The following is a 26,592-nucleotide window of genomic DNA, read 5'->3' on the forward strand; positions in this document are numbered from 1 at the left end:
TCTAAGTCTCGCATTTTATTTATTCATTTTATTTCCATACATTGTCAGTTCGTGAATCCCTTAAAAATTTAGAATCAATCAAATTATCCTTAAAGTTTATTTCATTCTCTACAATATATATATATTTTTAAAATTATTATTTTTATTCATTTCAGAGAGTAAGGCAGAGGGAGAGATAGAAACATCAATGATGAGAGATTATCAATACGGCTGTGTCCTGTTCACCCCCTACCAGGCATTTACCTAGCAATCTGGGCATGTGCCCTTGACTGGAATTGAATCAGGGATGCTTGATTACTGAGTCCAATGCACTATCCACTGAGCCAACCTGGCCAGGGCCAAATTGTCTTTAAATGAGTCTCAAATCTACTTCCAGGTAAAAAAAGAGAACTTTTTAGTCTTAATTAGGAATTGTTTGGTTATTATTTACTTGATTAATTAAACGATGGTAACTATTTACCATCTAAGCTCTTGTAGGGCTGGAACTGTGTTTCATGTCTTGCCTGATGGACTTCATTCAGGGATAAGACCACAGTAATATTTCTATTAATTTATTAATCCAAATTAGTGCTTTAATGTCGCTCTACTGTGTATTTTTAAAAGGTCACTCATTTTATTTTGTACCAGTAGAGTTACTCAGTTAATCCTAGGTACAACTATGCTTTCCCTAAAAATGTTACAATATACTTAAGAAAAGATTTTTTGCAATTATGCTATCACTCTGTACACTGTAAAATAGGGCACTGTATTTTAGTAATCTGCTTTGGGTCCATCTAAGAAAGGAGACTCAAAAATCCTTGCATTCCTACCATGCCTGCCTAAAATCAAAACATCCACTATTCTTCTGCAAAGTCAGTTTCCAGGTGATGATAGCCACAGGTCTGGCGGATGGTCTGCCTGTTACAGCTGCTCCAGGTCCCACAGCCCTTCAGAGCCAAGGCAGGGGACCCGCAAGGAGGGGAGATTCGCCATGCATTCGCCAGTGGGACAGAGTGGAGCCCAGCAGCCGGGCAAGTCCAGGCCACGCATGGAGCCTAGACTGTGAGGCCATGCGCAGCACACAGTTCCTGGAGCAGATGCAGCATTCACGAGGGCTGTGCCCAGCAACCAACCCTGGCAGGGAACTAGGAAAATAAGGCTGAAGCGAATATGTCAGAGCCTTTCTGGAGTCTCTTCCTGCAACCCCACACTCCGGGCCTAGCCCATTCTTGAGGCTTATTTCCATTATGTCTTCTTTTATGTCTTCCAAGATGTGACACAACGGAAGGTTTTCCCATATTGCTTACATTCATAAGGTTTTTCCTCAGTATGTGTTCTTCATTCCATACTAAGAGACTTGGAAAAACTGAAAGCTTTACCACATTCCTTCCATTCATAGAGCTTTTCTCCACTGTGTGTTATTAAATGTCTGGGCATGTGCAGGAGGGCAACCAATCGATTTGTTTCTCTCATATCAATATGGTTCTCTGTCTTTCTCTTTGACTTCCACTCTCTCAATGGAAAACTATTCTCAGGTGAGGATTTAAAAAAAAAGAACTAGGATGGTCAAGGGCTTTTCTACAATCTTTACATGATAGGGCTTATTTTCAGTGTGAGTTCTTTCATTCATTATGATTTCTCTCCACTATTAGTGCTTTTGTGATTTTGAAGGGAACTGGGATGAATAAAAGGTTTCCTCCATGGCTTACATTAATAGGGTTTTCCCTTACTATGAGTTCTTTCATGATGTCAGAGGGAACTTGGATAAGAGAAAGTTTTACCACAATGGTTACATTCAGAGGGTTATTCCCAAGTATGAATTTTTTCATGATTTCTAAGCAAAGAGGGATAAAGGAAAGTTTTACTACATTCCTTACATTCATGAGGCATCTTTCCATGATGAGTTATTTTACGTTCTCTAAGGCATTTGGCAGAAAAAAAGGCTTCCTCACATTGCTTTCAGTCATAGTTTCTCTCCAGTATGTATTTTTTCATGACCTCTAAGAGATGCAGAAAGACTAAAAGCCTTACCACATTGCTAACATATGTGGGGCTTTTATCCAGTGTGTGTTCTTTCATGATATCGCAGGTAAGCTGAAGAAGATACACCTTTACCACAATGCTTACATTTATAGGGTTTTACACCAGTATGAGTTAATTCATGTCTTCTAAGGAAAGAGGGATAAATAAAGGTTTTACCACATTCTTTACATTCATGAGGCTTCTTTCCATCATGGCTTCTTTTATGATTTCCAAGAGAGCCGGGAGAAACGTAGGCTTTCCCACATTCCTTACATTGATAGGGTTTTTCCCCAGTATGGATTCTTTCATGATATTGAAGGGAAGTTGAAGAAGACAAAACTTTACCACATAGCTTACATTCATAGGATGGTCTAACATTATGAGCTCTAACATGACTTTGGAGAGAACATCGATAATAGTAACCTTTACCACACTGCTTACATTCATAGCGTTTTACACCCGTATGAGATCTTTCATGAGTTTGGAGGGCAGATAGAAAACAGAAAGCTTTGCTACAATGCTTACATTTATAGGGTTTTTCCCCAGTATGAATTCTTTGATGATATTGGAGGTAAGTGGGATAAGAGAAAGCTTTGCCACAATGCTTACATTTATAGGGTCTTTCCCCAGTATGAGTTCTTTCATGACATTGGAGGGAAGATGGATAAGAGAAAGCTTTGCTACAATGCTTACATTTATAGGGTTCCTCCTTATGATGAGTCCTTTCATGACTTCGCAGGGAAGATGGATAACAGAAAGCTTTACCACAAGGCTTACATTCATAACGTTTTACACCAGTATGAATACCTTCATGAAGTTGGAGGTAATATTGATAATGGAATGTTTTACCGCATTCCTTACATTCATGAGTCTTCTTTCCATGATGTCTTCTTTTATGATTTCCAAGAGAGCTGGGAAAAATGAAGGCTTTCCCACATACTTTACATTGATAAGGTTTTTCCCCAGTATGCATTCTTTCATGATATTGAAGGGAAGCTGAAAGGGAGAAAACTTTACCACAGACCTTACATTCATAGGGTTTCTTCCCAGAATGAGTATTTTCATGATTTCTAAGGGAATAGTAATGATGGAATGTTTTACCACATTTCTTACATTCATGAGGCTTCTTTTCATCATGACTTATTTTATGATTTGCAAGAGAGCTCCTGGAACTGAAGGCTTTCCCACATTGCTTACATTCAAAGGGTTTTTCCTCGGTATGAGTTCTTTTATGATACTGGAGGGAAGTTGAATAAGAGAAAACTTTACCACATAGCTTACATTCATAGGGTGTTTTCCCAGTATGAGTTTTTTCATGATATCGAAGAGAATATTGATAATAGAAACCTTTACCACAATGCTTACATTTAAAGCGTTTTACCCGAGTATGAGTTCTTTCATGATTTCTAAGGAAAAAGGGATGATGGAATGTTTTACCACATTTCTTACATTCATGAGGCTTCCTTCCATCATGACATCGTTTATGTTTTTCAAGAGAGCTGCTATAATGGAAGGCTTTCCCACATTGTTTACATTCATAGGGTTTCTCCCCAGTGTGCATCCTTTCATGATTTCTAAGAAAAGTGGAATGTCTGAAAGCTTTCCCACATTGCTTACATTCATAGGGCTTTTCTCCACATTGAATCCATTGATGCTCTCGATAAGACTTTGTACAACTGAAGGCTTTCCCACATTGCTTACAAACACAGGGTTTTTCCCTGGTATGAGTTCCTTTATGACTTTGGAGGGAAGTTGGATAAGAGAAAATTTTACCATAAAGCTGACATTCATATGGTTTTTCCTCAGTATGCATTCCTTGGTGAGTTATAAGGGCATAGAGACGATGGAATGTTTTACCACATTCCTTACATTCATGAGACTTCTTTCTAGGATGACTTCTTTTACGTTTTCCAAGAGAGCTGAGCCAACTGAAGACGTTCCCACATTCATAAGGTTTCTCACCACAGTGTGTTTTTTCTTGACTTCTAAGAGAAGTGGAACTGAAAACTATTCCAGATTTCTTACATTGATAGGGCTTTTCTGCAGTGTGTCTTTCATTTTCTCCAGAGTACTTGGGAGAACTGAAAGCTTTGCCACATTGCTTACTTTGACATGGTTTCTCTCCACTCTGAGTATTTTTGTGAAGTTTAAAGTAAGTGAGATGACTAAAGCCTTTCCCATATTGCTCACACTCATTCGGTATCCCAGGAATATGTGTTCTTTCATGATTTCTAAGGGAAGTTGAATAGTGAAAAGTTTTCTTGCAGTGGCTGCCTTCATGACTCTGAATATGTTGGTGAGGCTTGAAAGCTTTCTCAGCTTCCTTATATTTATAACGTTTTTCTTCATATTCCTGACACAGGTACAGTTTGGGTCCAATGTGAGAGCTCAGGTGGTTATTCAAGGATAAATAATGTATGAAGATTTGCCTACACAACCTGGATTTAGGTTGTTTTATTTCAGAAATTTCCTTCTTTTCATTATTATTGGGGATCTGGCTGAAGTTTTCTCTGCATTGACTACCATCCTTCCTTGTACAGAGTCTCTCTACCATATGACTGCTGTAAAAATCAGAAACATATTATTAATACACTGTAAATGATTTAATATTTATTAATAGCATGACAATGACATTTTTACCATTTTCAAAGAAAGGGTACGGTTCCTGAACATTCCATTTTTGAATGTGGATATCTTAAAACTTCTGTTATAGGCTGGATAACTAATATTATGAAAACACTTATATTCATTAATGGTACTTCTTTATATTGTTTCCAAGTGTAATTTTTTTTAAAGGGTAGAATCATGATTTTTATTTTTATTTTTTAAAATATATTTTATTGGATTTTTCCTTGCTATAACTGTTAAGAAATAAAAGCAGCACCTAAATTAAATATATATATATATATATATATATATATATATTTTATTGATTTTTTTATAGGGAGGAAGCGAGAGGGATAGAGAGTGAGAAACATTGATGAGAGAGAATCATCAATCAGCTGCCTCCTGCATGCCATCCCCTAGGTATGTGCCTGCAACCAAGGTACATGCCCTTGGCCGGAATCGAACCTGGGACCCTTGAGTCCGCAGGCTGACGTTCTATCCACTGAGCCAAACCGGTTAGGGCGTGTAATTATTTTTTATACACTAAACATGTAGGTCATATTTCTGAAAAAAAAACAAAACATTTTGATGAGATTATTCTGAAAATCAATACATTTAAAACTGGGCTAATACCATTGGATTATCTGTTTTTAAGATTCTTTTGTGTTGCCCTAACTGGTTTGGCTCAGTGGATAGAGTGTCTGCCTGCGGACTGAAAGGTCCCAGGTTCGATTCTGGTCAAGGGCATGTACCTTGGTTGCAGGCACATCCCCAGTTGGGGGTGTGCAGGAGGCAGCTGATCGATGTTTCTAACTCTCTAACCCTCTCCCTTCCACTCTGTAAAAACCTCAATAAAATATATTATTTTAAAAAAAGATTCTTTTGTGGACCGGGCCCATATGGCTCAGTGGTTCAGGATGGACCCATGTACCAGGGGCTTGCTTGTGCAATTCCCTGAAAGGGAGCATGGCCAGATTGCAGATTTATTAAACCCAGTACAGGGCATGCAGGAGGCAGTCTATTGACTTTTCTATTTCTCATTCTCACCTCCATACTCTAAAATCAATAAAAACATATTTTTGCATCACTAGCGAGGCTCAGTGGTCTAAACCAATTTCTGGTCAGAGCACATTCCCAGGTTCTGGACATGATTCCAAATGTGGGGCATGTAGGAGGCAGCCATCAATAATTCTCTCTCATCATTGATATTTCTTTCTCTTTCTCCCTCTTCCTAACTCTCTGAAATAAATGTTAAAAATATTAAATGTATAAATAAATAAAATATATAAAAACCTATGTTAAAAAAACACTAAGATGCTCTTAACGCTTTGTCATAAATAATTTTATGAATTATTTATAGGTCAATGCGACTCACCTAAGATGCATCCAATGATTTTCATACTGATCTTCACTGTCATGGTCGTCACATTGTTCTTCTAAAATACATGCTAGAAAAAGCATTATAAACTATTAAAGAATATAAAAAATGGTTAGATTTTAGGTATACAATGAGCTGTGATCATTCCTGGTTTAATTACCAATGTACTCCCTTTCCATATTTTCTAATTGCCTAAATACCAAGTTGTTAAAGGCCATAGTTGCCCTGTGGGTGATCATCAACATATGAACTGGTATGAACCGGAAGGTCACAGGTCAATTTAAAGTAGGACCGGTTTGCAGGCTAGATCCCCAGTGTGATGCTCGCACCAGGTACCCAGTCAGTGATTCTCTCTAATCATTGACTTTGCTGTAGTTCTCTCTCTCCTTCCTCTCTAAAATCAGTAAAAATATACTAAAAAAAAAAAAGAATTTGTGATACCTACCTACTGATGCCAGGTTCCAGAAGGTTTCCAGCATCACATCTGTGTAGAGTTTCTTCTGGGTGGGATCCAGGAAAGCCCACTCCTCCATGGTGAACTCCACATTAACATCCTCAAAGGCCACTGAGTCCTAAAACATCCCACATATACATATAAGAGAATGGGTGAGACAGACAACACTGGGGACCTACAAATAATTCATAGAAAGTTCACATAGAACACGTGGTCACCAACATTTAGTGTATCACTTGACTGTAAGACTATTATTAATTTGCCAAATTCATTTCCTCAAGAACATGTGGAATTTATTGATATGATTTTACTTTGATCACTTCAACTCTTCATTGATCTCTAATGTCAGAGTAAAAAACACCTTGAACAACTTCTATATTAATAAGTTAAAATACTTCTGTTTTAAGCCCATTGATTCCTTGTGAGAAAACTCATCTCCATTATAACCACCATTTGATGCAGCAGTCCATAAAACATATTGTCATAGCTGCATAAAGTTTTAGTGACTTTGAATACAATAAAGGCCTGGTAGCTTTCTCTTCTATTCTCATCACCAAATAGGAGAGGCCAGGCGGCGTGTGGAAATTCAAATTAGAACGAAATGTACTTGGCCATATTTCCTGAAGTACTCCAAATTATCAGAAATAGTCAGATACACCTGAATGAATGAAAATATTCTTGTAGAGGAGTATGAATGATCATTTCTTTTTATATTACTTGTTAGTAACTCCGTTTGACCTTCTTTTGCCTCTCTCATTTAATAGAGATAGGATGTTCAGTTAGAGGTCAGGCATGAGCAAGATAGGGCAACTTAGCCCTCCACAAAAGTCCCCTACTCATGAGCCTGAGGGTTACTTCATACTGATTTTTAGGACACATAGACACATATATTGAAATCATAAGATCACACTCAAAAGAAGTCTTTCTGGCAGAATTGTGACACGATAACCAGGGCCTGGCCCTTGAGGAACAATTTAAGACTTGGCATGTACAAGGGCCTTTATTGATATCTGCAATATTTTCATGTTGAAATTAGTTTCACCTGAAACTAATACAAAATAAAATTAAATGTAAACTGTAATTGGAATGTAAAATATAAACAGAAGCATATATGGTGTTTATGGAGAGGAAAAATTAATATAATTAAAATGTCCATACTACCCAAAGCAATCTATAGCTTCAATGCAATTCCTATCAATATACCCAAGATAGATCTCACATAACTCGAAAAAATATTCAAAAATTTTATATAGACCACAAAACACCCTGAATAGCAACAGCAATCTTGAGAAAGAAGAACAAATGTGGATGAATCACACTACCTAATATCCAACTGTACTACAAGGCTATAGTAATCAAAACACCATGGTCCTGGCCTAAAAACAGCATATGAATCAGTGGAACAGAACAGAGAGCCTAGATATAAACCCATGCCTTTATGGTCACAGAATAGTAGAAAAAGGAAGTAAGAATACACAATAAAGTAAAGGTAGTATCCTGTATAATAAAAGGCTAATATGGAAATTATCACTGGGAGTTTGACCAACTGGGATTTCCACGGCTCGCTATGATGTACACTGACCACCAGGTGGGTGGCACAAAACATAGCAGGCTTCCGAGATGTGGTGCTAGTAGCGGGCGGCAGTGGAGGCGGTGCTGGCCCGATGGGCCCTGATCAGACTGGGACTGCTACGGGATTGTGCAGTAGATGAGCAGTCGTGCCAGGCCAAGGTGGATGCGAGTGGGGTCCCCGAAAACCCCTCCTGTCGCTCCACAGATGGGGACAGGCTAATACGGTGGGGGGCGGTGCCAGCGAGGGGACAGCACCAGGCCGATGTGGGTGGGAGCTGGGCTGATGGCCCTACTGTTTGCACCATAAATGGCAACAAAATACAAGAGTGCTTAAACAGTTGTGAAAAGCAAATGGTGCCTTGGTTACAAGGAAACACTTAAAGGGCCTTTTGGAGACTATTATAACTTATAACCCTTGCTTCCCTGATGCTAGAACATTAGACCTTGATCTATAGGAACAAGAAGGTAGGAATTGAAAGAGAAATCAGGCCCAGGGAAAACAAGTGCCTTTGTCATCGTTAATTATGTGGGCTCTTGTTGAAGCTGCACTATGCCTACTTTATATTGAGAATCAAAAGCCTACAGAAGACCAGCAGGATTTATCACTGCCCCCTCCTCCTGCAGTAGAGCCTGTAAAGCCAGTAATACCGAAGGGCCCTGATCCTCCGTGTGGGAAGGCTCATCAACTAAATCCTCAGTTATGGGATCATGTGTCAGGCAAGCTATGTTAGAAGAGGTTTTGACTTTCTCAGTTATGCAAGATGCAAGGTAATCGAATACATGAACCCCTCTCCTTTAATACCTTTAAAGAAATAAGGAAAAGTATGAGAAAATGGGCCATTTACAAAAGGACTCCTCATGCCTTGTCTGAAAATTACCATAAAATGCTTTGGGACTGAATGATTTTAACTAAAGGAACTCTGGACTCCAGTCAATATTTAATTTTGAGAGCAAAATATGATGAGATGTGTGAATAACAGGCTGTTTGTGGGTGTTTACTGGCAACCCTACCTGGGAGTCCTCTGGACCACATTCTGGCTGTAAGCCTCGGGCACTGTAACACATCGGAAAGTTCCATGAAAAGGACTCTGGTTCATTAAGTCTTGTCTGTGGGTTATGCGTGCCTGTAAAAATTGTCCATGGAGTGTCTCTGTTGATCATTGTTTCTTGTCTTTGTTGTTTGGTTTGGTTTGTTTAAGGATAGGGCATATTTTACGTTGCTAAAGGCCCCAGCTACCTGTGGTAGGCTGAACATGTGGCAGGGATTGCAGGAACTTCCCAGCAGCTGCCAAGAATTCTTATCTTGGGGACCCTTCCTGCTCTCCCTCTCAAGTCATCAGCCATTATCTAGTGAAAGTCATTATCTAGTGCCCTAACCATTTTGGCTCAGTGGATAGAGCGTCAGCCTGCGGACTGAAAGGTCCCAGGTTCGATTCCAGTCAAGGGCATGTACCTTGGTTGCGGGCACATCCTCAGTAAGGGGTGTGCAGGAGGCAACTGATCGATGTTTCTCTCTCATCAATGTTTCTAACTCTCTATCCCTCTCCCTTCCTCTCTGTAAAGAATCAATAAAATATATTTTTAAAAAAAGAAAGTCATTATCTAGTGAAAGTTCTTCTCTGTCTCTAATGCAGCGGTTCTCAACCTGTGGGTCGTGACCCCTTTGGGAGTCAAATGACCCTTTCACAGGGGTCACCTAAGATCATCGAAAAACACATATAAAATTACATATTGTTTTTGTGATTAATCACTATGCTTTAATTATGTTCAATTTGTAACATTGAAATTGGGGGTCACCACAACATGAGGAACTGTATTAAAGGGTCTCAGCATTAGGAAGGTTGAGAACCACTGCTCTAATGTAACTTGGTTATTGAGGTTTTTTGCTTGTTTTCTTATCTTTGGGGGACTTTGCTGTTTTATGAACTCAGGGAATCCTCTGTCTCTACTGTTTGGCCTTTGTGCCACTCAGAACCCATTTACTGTGATGGGTCAATGTGAGATAAGATTCTAAGGCTAATGTCCCAGTCTAATGTTTTATGAGTACTCATTTATTTACTGTAGGGATTTTTCTGTTTCTGTTTTTAACATCTCTTCTTCTTTTTTTTAAAATACCTTTTTATTTATTTCAGAGAGGAAAGGAGAGAGAGAGATAGAAACATCATTGACAAGAGGGAATCGTTGGTTGGCTGCCTCCTGCACGTTGGACTGTGCCCACAACTCAGGCATGTGCCCTTGATTGAAATCAAACCTGGGACTCTTTGGTCCACAGGCTGACGCTCCATTCAATGAGCCAAACTGGCTAGGACAATATCTCTTCTTACAGGTAAGATTTCATGTTGTTAGACTACTCAGAAAGAAAAAATATGGGAAATAATTATTTAAACCCTCAAGTCTTTTTCACAGGAGGATTAGACCCGTAGAAGTGCCTTCCAGCAGGCTGCAGAAATAGCAGTGGAGGGCCACTCCCACTTTTGTAAATAGAAAAAAATACATTATAGCCACTAAAGGCCAGTGAGTTATCCCTGTTACAAAATTTCCCAAGAAAATGCCTTGTGTAATAATACTTGGCTTTAAAATCTCACTACTTTGTTAAGGCAAAATAAATACAACTAAAATGAAGGGTATATGATAAAGCTTTATCCTGGGTAATTATATATATGCCTAAACAGTTTTCCGAAGTCTTTGGTAAAGTAAAACTTTGAAGTTTGCTGGATTAAATAGTAAATTATTAAATATCTAGCTAGGTATTTTGAAATAACAGGATACTGAAATATTAATCTGAATTTGCCTCATATGGAGAATCTAAAGGATAAATTTGAATCTGTTAATAAATAAGTCTTGAATTTTATTTGAAGCAACTCTTAAAATATGAATGTATTGCTCATCTGAGGAATGTTAATTACTTACATGCTACCTAAAAATTAAGATTTTTAAGGGTTAAGAATTCTAACTAATTGGAAAGGAAGTATGGCTTTGGTGTAATGGAAGGCATGAGGCACGGAGATGCATTTTGAAGGAAAAAGAAAGTGGAATCTAAAACTGGTTACTTCTGAGTTGTAAGGTATCTGAAGAAAGATTTGTGAAAGTGGTAGAAAGTCTGTGGAAGTTGTGGGATTTTGTGATGAGAAATGTTGAAAGGAAATTGTATAAATAACACAGGCCAGTATTGTCCTGGCTTACTGGCAAAATAAATAGTGAAACTGAGATGGTTAAACAGCGATTTAGAGCCATCTAGTAAATGGAGCAGACTGGAGCTGTGTGAGCAGAAGCCAGGATTGGGGACTCAGAGTGTAGAGATCAGAAGACAGACATCCCCAGATTCCTGGGCAGACATCCCGTTTCATTCCCTCACACAGCAGAGGACATCTTTCCCACACAGACATTTGCCTTGTATGGAGGAAAGGAGGTTGACACACCCTACTAGAAAACACCTTGCCCTGAGGCCACATAGACTAAAAATTATAATTAGCCTCCAGGCAGAAGCAACTGCCCATCCTGCTGAAAAAAACCTCTCGCCATAACGCAGGACTATTGCCTGGGGGGACAATTCAAGTCTGAATCCCATCAGTGTGTAGGTAGAGGTGGTCTCTGGAGACTGAGTCTTTGCCTGGCCTAATTAGTCAGAAATAGCATTTGACACTATCCTGAACTAGAGTTTGAGAGGCATAGAGGATTTACCTAACATATAGTCCCAAACCCAAACAGATAGCCAAAATGAGGCAATGAAACAACCCTTCAATGAAAGAACAAGAGAATTCTCCAGAAAAAGAAATAAATGAAGCAGAGATAAGAAATTTATCTATAATGAAGTTCAGAGTATGATGTTAAAGATGCTCAACAGTATGAAAAATGATATAGTAACTATGAAAAAAGAAGAGTTGGAAATAAAGAATGATATAACATTAATAACACACTGGAAGGAATACACTGCAGATTAGGGGAAACTGAGGATAAAATCAGTGAATTACAAGACAGAATTGAAAATATCACTCAATCAGAGAACCAAGAAGAAAAATCAATTAAAAAACATGAAAATAGCTTAACGGAGCTATGAAAGAATGTGAAATGTAACAATAGTAGACTAGCATGTGGGCCAGAATAGGCAGAAAGGGAGAAGTGACCTTGTTTGAAGAAATAATGGAAGAATACTTCCATAATCTGGTAAAGGAAAAAGTCTCACAAGTTCAGAGGGCACAGTGAACCCCAAGCAAGAAGAACCCAAACAGACCAAAGACCCAGACACATCATAATTAAAATGCCAAAAATTAAAGACAAAGAGAGAATCTTAAAGGCAGCAAGAGAAAAGCAAACTGTTACCTAAAAAGGAGTTCCCATAAGGCTGACACCTGATTTCTCATCAGAAACTCTACAGGCCAGAAGGGAATGGCATGAAGTACTCAAGGTAATGGGAAGCAAGGATCTGAAACCAAGATTACTGTATCCAGCAAGGCTATCATTCAAAATCAAAGGTCAAATAAAGAGCTTCCCAGATAAAAAAAAAAAAAAAAGGCTAACGGTGTACATCACCACCAAGTGCAAAAAGGGGGCAAAGGACCTAAATAGACACTTTTCCAGAGTGGACATACAGAAGGCCAAGAGACATAGGAAAACATGCTCAAAGTCACTAATCATCTGAGAGATGCAAATCATAATGACAATAAGGTACCACCTCATACCTGTCAGAATGGCTATCAACAAATCAACAAATGACAAGTGCTGGTGAGGATGTGGAGAAAAAGGTACCCTGGTGCACTGCTGCTGGGAATGCAGACTAGTGCAGCCACTGTTGAAAACAACATGGAGTTTCCTCAAAAAATTAAAAATGGGACTCCCATTTGACCCAGTAATCCCACTTCTAGAAATATATCCCAAGAAATCAGAAACATCCATCAAAAAGGATATATGCACCTCTATGTTCATAACAGCACAATTTGCAATAGCTAAGAGTTGGAAACAGCCTAAGTGTCCATCAGCAGATGAGTGGATTAAAACAAACCAACCTGTGGTACATCTATACAATGGAATACTATGCTGCTGTAAAAAAGAAAGAATTCTTATCATTTGCATCAGCATGGATGGACCTGGAGAGCATGATGCTAAGTGAAATAAGCCATTTGGAGAAAGATAAGTATCACATGATCTCACTCATCTGTGGAATACTGTATAATGAACAACATAAACTGATCAACAAAAAATAGATCCATAGACATCAAAGCATCAAACAGACTGTGAAACCTCAGAGGGAAGGCAGGGGAGGGGTGTGGGATAAAAGATCAACGAAAGGACCTGCATAGAGGCAAAATCAATGGACACAGACAGGAATGGGGTGAGGGCATGTGCTGGGGGTGGGGAGTAGCTGGGGAGAGGTCAATGGGGGAAAATGGAGATATATGTAATACTTTAAACAATAAAGAATTTGAATTTAAAAAAAAAAAGAAGAAATGCTAAAGGGTCTGCTGTAATGAGAACAAGAACCAGAGAGAAACCTAGGCATACACAATTAAAATGGCAATAAATAAGTACCTAACAATAATAATCCTAAATGTAAATTGATTAAATGCTCTAATCAAAAGGCACAGGGTAGCTGAAGGGATACAAAACATGACCCAACTATATGCTGTCTACAAGAGACCGACCTCAGAACAAAAGACACACACAGGATGAAAGTGAAGGTATGGAATCAATTTTTCCATGCAAATGGAAAAGAAATGAAAGCTGGAGAAGCAATACTCATATCCAACAAAATAGACTTTAAAATGAAGGCCATCACAACAGAAACAAAGGGATCGATCCAACAGGGGACATAACCCTGGTTAACATGTATGCACCCAATATAGTAGCACCTATCAGGTGTACTGGTTAATAATGTGGATTTTGTAATCAAAGAAAACACGATAATTCCAAGAGAAATATAAAAAGTGCTTTATTCAAAGTAATGTCCATCGCTACTACACATTTCCCCATCTTCCAGGTAATTTGTGGACACTGTCCCAATAGAACTTTTCTTGTTTTGAGGCAAACCATTGAGAGGCCCAATTTTCCACTTCTTCATACGTTTTGAAGTGCTGCTCAGACAGTGTGGAACAAGTGGCAATTTGTAGGAGCAAGGTCTGGTGAATACGGCAGGTGGGTTAATACTTCCAAGGCAAGATCTTTTATCGTGTCTTTAACTGGTCTTGAAGTGTGTGATGGTGCGTTATCATGAAGCAAAATTACTTTGCTGTGTCTTCTGGCCCATTCTGGTCATTTTACAATCAAAGAGTAGTTCAAATTGATTAACTGTTGTCAGTAGTGATCAGTATTAACGATTTCACCTGGTTTTAGAAGTGCATAATAGGCCACATTTGATCCCACCAAATGCAGAGCATTGTCTTCTTTCCTAAGGGATTTGGCCTTGCAGTCAATGTTGATGGTTGACCTGGATCAACTCATGATTTTGTGCCTTTGGGATTCAAAAAATAAATCCACTTTTCATTGCCAGTCACAATTCAATACAAAGTAGACTCTCTTTTGTTCCATTGAAGCAACATTTTTAAAAACATATTTTATTGATTTTTTACAGAGAGGAAGGGAGAGGGATAGAGAGCTGGTGACTCGGTGAAAGGCCATGCCCCCTGCACACTCCCTACTGGGTATGTGCCCACAACCAAGGTATATGCCCTTGACCGGAATCAACCCTGGGACCCGTCAGTCCGCAGTCTGACGCTCTATCCACTGAGCGAGACAGGTTAGGGATGAAGCAACATTTTACAGATGACTTTTCGGTTTTCCATTTGTCTTTCGTTAAGTTGATGTGGAACCCATTTTCCTGCCTTTAAAATCTTTCCCATTGCTCGTAAACTATCTGAGTTTGAAACGCATCTTTATCCAATAATGCTTGTAATTGTTGGTCTTCAAACTTTTACAATTGACCTGGACATTCTTTCACATAGAAACCATCACTTTTAAAGCGTTTAAACCAGTGTTCACAAGTATCTTGAGGTGGAATATGTTCACCATAAGCTTCCCAAAGTATATGATAACTTTCAGCAGCACTTTTCTTCAAAATAAAGTAATGAATTAAAACTTCCCGCAAATGCTATTTTCTTGGCACGAAATTCGACATTTTTAAACCTAAAAATATCTATGATGTTAACACCTTCAGAAAATTTGACATATGAAGTTTTGAAGCTTGTTGTCAATACAACAAAATAGCATACATATCAAATCGCATATATATCAACATATGTGCAACTCCACCGATTGAAAAAAATCCGCATTATTAACCGGTACACCTAGTATATAACTTCTAATGAACTTTAACGGAGAGATTGACAACAATACAGTCATAGTACGAGACTTCAACACCCCACTGACTTTACTAGATAGATCTTCCAGACAAAAACTTAACAAGAAGACAGTAGTTCTAAAAGAAACAGTGGATCAGAATGATTTAACTGACATTTATAGAACATTTCACCCCAAAGAGCAAAATATACATTCTTTTCAAGTGCGCAAGGATCATTCACAAAGAAAGACCACATTAGGACACAAAACATGTCTCTGGAACAGTGGTTCTCAACCTTCCTAATGCCGTGACCCTTTAATACAGTTCCTCGTGTTGTGGTGACTCCCAACCATAAAATTATTTTCGGGCAAACCGGCAGATGGCGGCGACTGGAGCAGGCGGACTGCGGCGGGCTGCCTCAGCCCTGCTGCTTCGGACCCGCGCCTGCCGCCCTGGGAGCTGTCAGCCCCCGCCCGGCTCTATCACAAGAAGGTTGTCGATCATTATGAAAATCCCAGAAACGTGGGGTCTCTTGACAAGACATCCAAAAATGTTGGGACTGGATTGGTGGGGGCTCCAGCGTGTGGCGATGTGATGAAATTACAGATGCAGGTGGATGAGAAGGGGAAGATGGTGGATGCCAGGTTTAAAACATTTGGCTGTGGCTCCACAATCGCCTCCAGCTCGCTGGCCACCGAATGGGTGAAAGGAAAGACGGTGGAGGAAGCCTTGACCATCAAGAACACAGACATCGCCAAGGAGCTGTGCCTGCCCCCGGTGAAGCTGCACTGCTCCATGCTGGCTGAAGATGCGATCAAGGCCGCCCTGGCTGATTACAAACTGAAGCAAGAACCCAAGAAAGGAGAGGCGGCGAGGGAATGAGCCCCTGGCGAAGCCTCCACAGGGCCTTCAGCTGCTTGCCCGCCCCGGGGCATCACCTTAGATTCCAGGAAGCTCCTCACACTGCAGTGAAAGGCCATGCCCACGACCCTTGCTATTCACACGGTGGCTCTGATGCGAGAATATAGTTCAGTTGTTCTGAATCTTGTGGTTTCTTTCAGCCCACTTTTACCGCCTTAATCCTAATTCTGTATATTTTGAATTGAATGTACGGCCTCAAAACTGAAATCAGTAAGTCTTGAGTTTTGCTAGTCCACGAAGTGCACAAAGATCTATTTTATCTGAATCTATTTTGGGGAGGATTACCAATAGAATGCCTTGTACGACTGTTTGATAGAACCAAGTATTGTACATAGAACAGATCTGCATATATATAATAAATTATAGAGTGTAAGACAAAAAAAAATTATTTTCGTTGCTACTTCATAACTGTAATTTTGCTACTGTTATGAATGGTAATGTAAATATCTGATATGCAGGATGTATTTTCATTGTTACAAATTGAACATAATTAAAGCATAGTGATTAACCACAAAAACAATATGTAATTATATATGTTTTTTCTGATGGTCTCAGGAGACCCCTGTGAAAGGGTCGTTTGACCCCCAAAGGGGTCGAGACCCACAGGTTGAGAACTGCTGCTCTAGAATGTTAAGAAGATTGAAATCAAATTAAGCATCTTCTCAGATCACAGTGGAATGAAATTAGAAATCAACTACAGTAAAAACACCCAAAAACATTCAAACACATGGAGGCTAAAGAGCATAATATTAAACAATGAATGGGTTACCAATGAGATCAAGAAAGAAATCAAAAACTTCCTGGAAACAAATGAAAATGAACACACAACAACCCCAAATCTCTGGAACACAGCAAAAGCAGCCTGAGAGGGAAGTTCATAGCACTACAGGTATACCTCAAAAAACAAGAAAAATCAACAATATATTATTTAACACTACACCTTAAAGAACTAGAAAGAGTACAATAAGAAAAGTCCACAGTAAGCAGAAGGAAGGAAATAATAAAGATTACAGAACAAATAAATTACATAGAAACAAAAACTAACAAACAAAAAAAATACAAAAAAATCAAATGAAACCATGAGCTGGTTCTTTGAAAGGATAAACAAAACTGATAAACTGTTAGCCAGACTAATCAAGAAACAAAGAGAGAGGATCTAAATAACTAAAACAAGAAACAAAAGTGGAGAAGTAACCAACTACAGCACAGAAATACAAAGGATTGTAAGAAAATACTATGAACAACTATATGCCAACAAGCTGGACAATGTGGATGAAATGGACAAATTCCTAAAAAAATACAATCTCCTAAAACTGAATCAGAAGGAATCAGAAAACCTGAATAGGCCAATAACAACTGATGAAATAGAAGCAGTAATTAAAAAACTCCCAGCTGAGAAGCGGGACTGTCTGGCTACGGTCCCTCCGAGGTTTGCAGCGGTTGCTGGGACAGAGAGGCAGAGCCCCTGGGGACGGACTGAGAGCAGCCATAGCTGCTCCCTCCGCCCGCCCTGTTGAGCCTGTCCCGCCCAAGCCCTGCTCAGAGCCATTTGCCGATCGCCTCAGGCAAAGGCTAGATTAGCACCTCCCAAGAGGACTGAAGTTTTCCCACAGCTGATTCTCACAGCCAGTCAGCCTGGTGGTCAAATCCCTCTAGTATTAACTACAACAATTAAGGCTTAACTAGAACAAGACTGTGCACAAAGACCACAAGGGGGTGCACCAAGAAAGCATAAAAGATGCGGAGACAAAAAAACATGGCAGAAATGGAGGATATGGAGCTAAAAATCGCAATTTTGAGGGCCTGCAATAAAATAGAGCCTCACGAAAACTAATGAGACCCTCGATGCTACGATAAAGAAATTAGAAAGTAAGCATACACGGACTGAAATAAAGAATATTATACCAAATAGCAGACCAAAGGAGCACAAGAATCAAACCGAAGAAGCAAAAAACACCCAACTGGAAAAGCAAAATGAAAAAAGAATCCGAAAGTGTGAAGATAGTGTAAGGAGCCTCTGGGACAGCTACAAGCGTACCAACATCAGAATAATAGGAGTGCCAGAAGATGAGAGACAGCAAGATATTGAAAACCTATTTGAAGAAATAATGGCAGAGAACTTCCCCCACCTGGTGAAAGAAATGGACTTACAGGTCCAAGAAGCGCAGAGAACCCCAAACAAAAGGAATCCAAAGAGGACCACACCAAGACACATCATAATTAAAATGCCAAGAGCAAAAGACAAAGAGAGAATCTTAAAAGCAGCAAGAGAAAGAGACTCAATTACCTACAAGGGAATACCCATACGAATGTCAGCTGATTTCTCAACAGAAACTTTGCAGGCCAGAAGGGAATGGCAAGAAATATTCAAAGTGCTGAATACCAAGAACCTACAACCAAGATTACTTTATCCAGCAAAGCTATCATTCAGAATTGAAGGTCAGATAAAGAGCTTCACAGATAAGGAAAAGCTAAAGGAGTTCATCACCACTAAACCAGTACTATACGAAATGCTGAAAGGTATCCCTTTAAGAAGAGGAAGAAGAAAAAGGTAAAGATACAAATTGTGAACAACAAACATGCATCTATCAACAAGTGAATCTAAGAATCAAGTGAATAAATAATCTGATGTACAGAATGAACTGGTGATTATAATGAATCAGGGACATAGAAAGGGAATGGACTGACTATTCTTGGGGGGGAAAGGGGAATGGGAGATGCGGGAAGAGACTGGACAAAAATCGTGCACCTATGGATGAGGACAGTGGGTGGGGAGTGAGGGCGGAGGGTGGGGCGGGAACTGGAAGGAGGGGAGTTATGGGGGGGGGGGGAAAGAGGAACAAATGTAATCTGAACAATAAAGATTTAATTTAAAAAAAAAAAAGAAAAAGAAAAAAAATAAAATAAAAAATAAAAAAATAAAAAACTCCCAGCTAACAAAAGCCCCAGGTCCAATGGCTTCACAGGGGAGTTCTTCTTCATTCAAAGAAGAATTAACACCTTTACTCCTCAAACTATTTCAGAAAATCCAAGAGGAAGGAACACTTCTAAACTCTTTTTATGAGGCCAGCATTATTCTAATTCCAAAAGCAGATAAAGACACTACAAAGAAAGAGGATTACAGGCCAATATCCCTCATGAACATAGATGCTAGAATCCTCCACAAAATATTAGCAAATCGCATCCAGCAATATCTTAAAAAGATCATACACCATGACCAAGTAGGATTTATTCCAGGCTGGTACAATATTCCCAAATCAATAAACGTGATACATCACATAAACAAATTGAAAGACAAAACTCACATGATCATATCAATAGATGCAGAAAAGGCATTTGACAAAATCCAACACCCAGTTTTGATAAAGACTCTCAGTAAAGTGGGAATATAGAGAGCATATCTTATCATGATAAAGGATATATATGACAAACCTACAGCCAACATCATACTCAATGGGCAAAGATAAATTGTTTTACGATCAAAGCATGGTTCAAATTGACCTTAAACAAGACAGGGATGTCCGCTTGCACTACTCTTATTCAACATAGTATTGGAAGTCTTAGTCACAGCGTTCAGACAAGTAGAAGAAATAAAAAGCATCCAAGTTGCAAAGGAGGAAGTATACTCTCATTATTTACTGTACACAGAAAAACCTAGAGACTCCACCAAAACATTGCTAAATTTAATCAATGAATTTGGTAATGTAGCAGGATACAAATTAATACCCAAAAATCGATAGTTTGTTTATATACCAACAATGAATTATCAGAAAATGAAACTAAACAAACAATCCCATTTACCTTGGGAACAAAAGAAATTAAGATACTTAGGTATAAACTTAACCAAGCAGGCAAAAGACCTGTACTTGGAAAACTACAGGATGTAGAATAAAAAGGTAGAAGAATATATAACCAACTGGAAGAATATACTGTGTTCATGGATTGGTAGAATCAACATCATTAAAATGTCCATATTATCCAAGGCAATCTACAGAGTCAATGAAATCCCATTAAAATACCAATGTCATATTTCACGGAGCTAGAACAAATACTCCAGAAATGTATATGGAATCAAAAAAGACCCTGAATAGCTGCAGCAATTTTGAGAAAGAAAACCAAAGTCAGAGGAATCACAACACCAGATTTCAAGTTATACTACAAAGCCAACAAAATGAAAGCAGCCTGGCACTGGCACAAGAACAGGCATTTAGATAATGGAACAGAACAGAGAACCCTGAAATTGAACCAATCCATTATGCTCCATTAATATTTGACAAAGGAGGCAAGAGCATACAATGGAGTCAAGAGAGTCTCTTCAATAAATGTTGTTGGGAAAACTGGACAGATACATGCAAAAGAAATGAAACTAGACCACCAGCTTACACCATACACAAGAATAAACTCAAAATGGATAAAAGACTTAAATTCAATGTAAGTCGTGAAACCATAACAATCCTAGAAGAAACCATAGGCAGAAAAATCTGAGACATCTCTCGTAGCAGTATGTTTATAGACACATCTCCTAAGGGAAAGGAAACAAAGGAAAAATTTACAAGCGGGACTACATCAAAATATAAATCTGCACAGCAAAAGAAACCATCAATGAAACGAAAAGGGAGCCCACTGTATGGGAGAACATATTTAGCAATAATATATCTAAAAAAGGGTTAGTATCCAAAATATATAAGGAACTCATACAACTTAACAGAAGGAATACAAACAATCCAATATAAAAAGATGGCCAAGAGACATATAAAAAAAATGCTGAAAGTCATAATCATCCAAGATATGCAAATCAACAGGACACCTTGTCAGAATGGCTGCCATCAACAAATGACAAGTGCTGGTGAGCATGGGGAGAAAAGGGAACCCTAGTACACTGCATGTGGGAATACAGACTGGTGCAACCATTATGAAAAACAGTATAGAGTTTCCTAAAAAATTAAATATGAATCTGCCATTTGACTCAGTGATCCTACTTCTAAGAATATATCCTAAGAAAACCTGAAACACCAATCAGAAACAATATATGCACCCCTGTGTTCACAGCAGCACAATTTACAATAACCAAGATCTGCAAACAGCCCAAGTGCCCATCAATAGATGAGTGGATAAAAAAGCGGTGGTACATTTATACCTCGGAATACTATGCAACAGCAAAAAAGAACAATCTCTTACCATTTGAGACAACATGAAGGGACCTGGACAATATCATGCTAAGTGAAATAAATCAGTCAGAAAAGGACAAGTATCATATGATCTCTCTCTTATGTGGAATCTAAGTAACAAAAAATAAACTGATAAAAGGAGTGCATCCAGACACATGAAAGCCTGGAAGAGTGCAGAATCTCAGAGGGAAGGCAGGGGAGGATGGGTGGGTGGGAGCTAATCAACTAAAGGCCTTGCATGCATATAAGCATAACCCATGGACAAAGACAAAAAGGTGCTGAACACCTAGGGTAGGGGGCAGGATGCGGGGGGAGGGGTCAATTGGAGAAAAAAGGTGATATAGTAGGTTCTCTGGGTTACGTCAGAAATCTGTTCCTATGGCACAACGTAACACAACGTAACACAACGTAACACAACGTAACACAACGTAACACAACGTAACACAAGTAACACAACCTAACACGACCGTAAGTCAGAACCCACCTACATAGCAATAATGAAGTGAAACAGTAAAAAAAAATTTAAAAGAAAGATAACAATTCCTGACCTTTACTTGTAAATACAGTAAATAATAAAAAACATAAAGCACAGCCAAAACCGGTTTGGCTCAGTGGATAGAGCGTCGGCCTGCGGACTGAAGGGTCCCAGGTTCGATTCCGGTCAAGGGCATGTACCTGGGTTGCGGGCACGTCCCCAGTAGGAGATGTGCAGGAGGCGGCTGATCGATGTTTCTCTCTCATCGATGTTTCTAACTCTCTATCTCTCTCCCTTCCTCTCTGTAAAAAATCAATAAAATATATTTAAAAAAAAACAAAAAAAAACATAAAGCACATATGTACAGTACATATGTCGAAATGACGGAACTTTTTTTTTAATAAATAAAAGGGAAATGGCGACATAACCATGAAACAATGTATGTCGAGTCCGAAGTAACCCAAGGACTGCCTGTATATGTCATACTTTCAACAATAAGGAATTATTAATTTTTTTAAGGAAGTACATACCCTAGCTCAGCCGTGGGCAAACTACAGCCAGCGGGCCGGATCTGGCCCGTTTGAAATGAATAAAACTAAAAAAAAAAAAAAGACCGTACCCTTTTATGTAATGATGTTTACTTTGAATTTATATTAGTTCACACAAACACTCCATCCATGCTTTTGTTCCGGCCCTCCGGTCCAGTTGAAGAACCCATTGTGGCCCTCGAGTCAAAAAGTTTGCCCACCCCTGCCCTAGCTGGTTTGGCTCAGTGGATAGAACACCAACATGCAAACCAAAAGGTCCCAGGTTCAATTCTAGTCAAGGGCATGTCCTTTGGTTGCAAGCTCCTCCCCGGCCAGCTCTGGTCAGGGCTCGTGCAGGAGGCAACCAACCAATGTGTTTCTCTCTCACATCAATGTTTCTCTCAGTCTTTCTCTCTCTCTTCCAGTCTCCCTAAAACAATCAAGGGAAAAATATTCTCAAGTGAGGATTAACAAACAAAAACAACAGCAGAAAGGAAGCACAAATTGGTAGATACAAAATAGTCAGGGGGATGTAAAGTAGAGCATAAGAAATACAGTCAATGATATTCTATTAACTATGTGTGGTATCTGATGGGTGTTAGACTTTGTAACTTATATACATGTCTAATCACTATGTTGACACATGAAACTAATGTACTGTGTCAACTTACTGAAAAAAAAAAGTTTAAGCCCTAGCCCGTATCACTCAGTGAATAGAGCGTCGGCCTGTGGACTAAAGGGTTACCAGGGTTCGATTCTGGTCAAGGGCACACCTTGGATGCAAGCACCCCTCCCGGCCTGGGCCAAGGTTGGGTATGTGCAGAAGGCAACTAGTATATGCGTTTCTTTCACATCAATATTTTTCTGTCTTTCTTTTTCTCTTCCCCACTTTCCAAAAATCAATGGAAAAATATCCGCTGGTGAGAGTTTTAAAAAAAATGTTTAAAAGAAAATGGAGCATGATTTGGAAACAGCCTTAGTGGCCATCAGTAGATGAGTGGATTAAACAACTGTGGTACATCTACACAATGGAATACTACACTGATGTAAAAAAGAAGGAACTTTTACCATTTGCAACAGCATGGATGAACCTGGAGAGCATTATGCTAAGCCAGGGGTCCTCAAGCTTTTTAAACGGGGGGCCAGTTCACTGTCCCTCAGACCCTTGGAGGGCCGGACTATAGTTTAAAAAAAAACTATGAACAAATTCCTATGCACACTGCACATATCTTATTTTGAAGTAAAAAAACAAAACGGGAACAAATGCAATATTTGTATTTGCATGTGGCCCGAGGGGTGTAGTTTGAGGACCCCTGTGCTAAGCGAAATAAGCCAGTCAGAGAAAGATAAATATCACATGATCTCACTCATATGTGGGATATAATGAACATAAACCTATGAACAAAAATAGATCCAGAGACTAAGAAACACTGAACAGACAGGACAGTCCAACCTCAGAAAGAAGGGAGGGGAGGGGGGAAGAGGTCAACCAGAGGACTTGTAGGCATGCATATTAGCATAACCAACGGACATGGACACTGGGGCAATGGGGGCTTGTCCTGGGGGCAGGAAGGGGGGTGTCAATAGGGGAAAAATAGATATATGTAGTACTTTAAATTATAAAAAAAGAAAAGAAAATGGTGCACACATACACAGAGGAATATTACTATATTATTCAGCCATTAAAAAAAAATTCTGCCACTTGTAACAACACATTCATGGACCTTGAGGGCATGATGCTTTGTGAAATAAGTCAGAAAAAGAGAATTACCACGTGTGCTCACTTATCTGCAGAACCTTTAAAAAAGCACGTCCATAGATACAGAGCACAGACTGATGGTTGCTAGAGGTTGCGGGAATGGTATATGGGGGTGCAGTGGGGTCAAATGGATGAAGGGTGTCAAAAGGTACAAACTTCCAGTTATAAAATAAGTCATGGAAATGCAGCTTACAGCATAATGACTGCAGTTAGTAATACCATATTGCAGATGTAAAAGTTGCTAAGAGTAAATCTTAAAAGTTCTCTTCTCAAGAAAAAAAAATTCTGTAAGTATGTATGATGACTGATGCTAACTAGAATTATTGTGATGATCACTTCACAATACATACAAATATCAAATCATTATGCTGTACACCTTAAACTAATTAATGTTGCTTGTCAATTGTAACTTAATGAAAAATAAAATCCCTTCTATAAAACAAAAAGATTATAGTGGATTTGAAAAACTGCAATCACCTAGTATGTCATACCCATCATGATATCATAGGGAAATGCATTACTCAGGTGTCTATGACACTGGTGTAAACCAGCTCCCTATGCAGCCAGTCCTATGACAGTCCAGCACACACAGTTATGGTCACTACTTTATGTATTTGCTATACTAACCTTTTTATCTTTGTGAGCCTTGTACTTAGTGAAAGAAAACTTTGCTGTGAAACAGTATGCTGTTTAGGCAGGCAGCAGCCTCAGAGGTCTTGTGTTGACTGTGCCTTTCAATTGCATCATTGCCTCCTGGGCTTGATTGAATCTGTTTTTCCCAAATTTCCTGGCCTAAGTGTACATTGTTATAAAGTCTTCAGTCAGGTACAGTAACGTAGGCCTTCATATTTACTCACCAATCACTGCAGAGCAGCCTCCAGTCCTGCAGCCCATTCAGGGTCAGTGCCCCACACGGATGTACCATTTCCTACCTTGCACACCACATTTTTACTGCATCTTTTCATAAATGCTTCCTACCACTGCATCACAACTGCCCACAGCATTCAGTACAGAAGCATGTTGTACAGGTTTGTTGCCTAGAACCCACAGGCTACACCATGTGGCCTAGGTGTGTAGCAGGCTGCACCATGCAGGTTTGTAAGAGAACTGAAAACAACAAAACTGCCTCAGGATGTCCACCCCAGGTTCAGGGGTGCAGGACTGTATGTAACTGCAGTTTCACCTCTCCCAGGAGTAAAGTTTTAACCCAGTCACTATGCAACTTGTTCAACACTAATCTGTCTAAAGACTCCTGCTGTTCCTTCCCCTAAGGAAGGGTGACCCTGCCTGAAGCAATCCCCTCTTTTCTTTCACTAATAACCTCTCAAAGCCACTTCCTTTCTGCCTGTTGTACAAACCCTCAGATTCTATTTACTAGAGGAGATGCGGCCCGATTCGGGAATGGGGAATCAAACCAGTTAGACCTTCCAACTTCCTCAGCTGAATTTTGTTTGAAAAGCACCGCAAAACAAGTAGCTGATAAGATACTGTGACTCAGAGAAGGAAGATGGCGGTTAGGATTCGGGGGAGAGACTGGAAATGCAGGCATTTGCTGCAGAGCTAGGCCTGGGGGGCAGCGGGTGGACTTGAGAGCCTGCTCCACAAACATCAAAACTCAGGAGAAAACGGGGTCCTTCTGGGGAGAAAGGAGGGACAGGGGACCCCACAGACCACAGCTGCTCCCGTGCACGAACCGCGGGGACCGAGTCACCATTGTCCCCCATGACCCTCCCCGTGGTCACCGCACCGACTGCGGAGCCGCGGGGATGAGGGTGCAGAGCTGCCCAGACGCGCTCCGCAGCCCAAGGCCCTGCCGCGGGGACACACTGGACGCCCGGGTCCCCGCTGGGCCCCACCCTGCGAGCCCGAGGGGCCTGCAGTTTCAGCGGAGCCCCCGGCGCCTCGGGTCCGCAGGCTCCGGACCTGACCGTGGAGAGACGGTCCCGCCACGGCGGCTCCACCCGCCCCTCCTCCCCGTCCCCGCGCCCGGCCGCACACTCACCATTTCTAGTTCCTGGGCCTCCCGAGTCCCGCACGCAGCTCCCACCACCTTACAGATCGCAGATGGACGAATGGCGGAAGAACAAGGCAGATGCGATCTGAGTGAACTTCCGCATAGTAGCAGAGCGTAGCCCCACCCACCTGCCCCCCAATAGCCCCACCCATGTGCCCCCACCGTAACCCTACGCACCTGGCGCCCAGCGCCGGTGACAGACACTTCGCTGGACATCGCCCCCTAGCGCCTGAGGGGCACAGGCCTGAGCCCAAAGCAGCCAGATCTCCTGTCCAGGGACGTTTGCACTGAGAGGCAGCTGTGAGAGTCCCCAGGGAACAGCGGTCCTTCCTTGCAAACACACACACTGAAAAGGCTCCTAATGACTCTGGCTCCATTTTCATCTTTGTTGACAGCTGGAGTCTGACGTGTGCATTTGCCAAAAAGGTGCACAGGCTCAGGGACCA

General features: G+C 40.2%; 1 protein-coding gene and 1 pseudogene across 1 annotated transcript; one reads left to right on the plus strand and one right to left on the minus strand.

The window, feature by feature from the left end:
- Nucleotides 1–13: 13 nt before the first annotated feature.
- LOC139010980 (zinc finger protein 14-like) lies at nucleotides 14–26,212 on the minus strand. The gene is made up of 4 exons (XM_070416119.1): nucleotides 26,135–26,212; nucleotides 6,432–6,558; nucleotides 5,984–6,056; nucleotides 14–4,562 (listed from the first exon to the last, which is right to left on the minus strand). Exons 1-4 carry the CDS (start codon nucleotides 26,135–26,137, stop codon nucleotides 2,036–2,038), a joined length of 2,730 nt encoding a protein of 909 aa, XP_070272220.1. The 5' UTR covers nucleotides 26,138–26,212; the 3' UTR covers nucleotides 14–2,035.
- On the plus strand, nucleotides 15,662–16,205 carry LOC139009837 (iron-sulfur cluster assembly enzyme ISCU pseudogene; annotated as a pseudogene).
- Nucleotides 26,213–26,592: the final 380 nt, after the last annotated feature.

This window comes from Myotis yumanensis, unplaced genomic scaffold (assembly GCF_028538775.1).
Source record: "Myotis yumanensis isolate MYYU_CA2020_CCGP unplaced genomic scaffold, mMyoYum1.0.hap1 SCAF_5, whole genome shotgun sequence".
NCBI classification, from domain to species: domain Eukaryota; kingdom Metazoa; phylum Chordata; class Mammalia; order Chiroptera; family Vespertilionidae; genus Myotis; species Myotis yumanensis.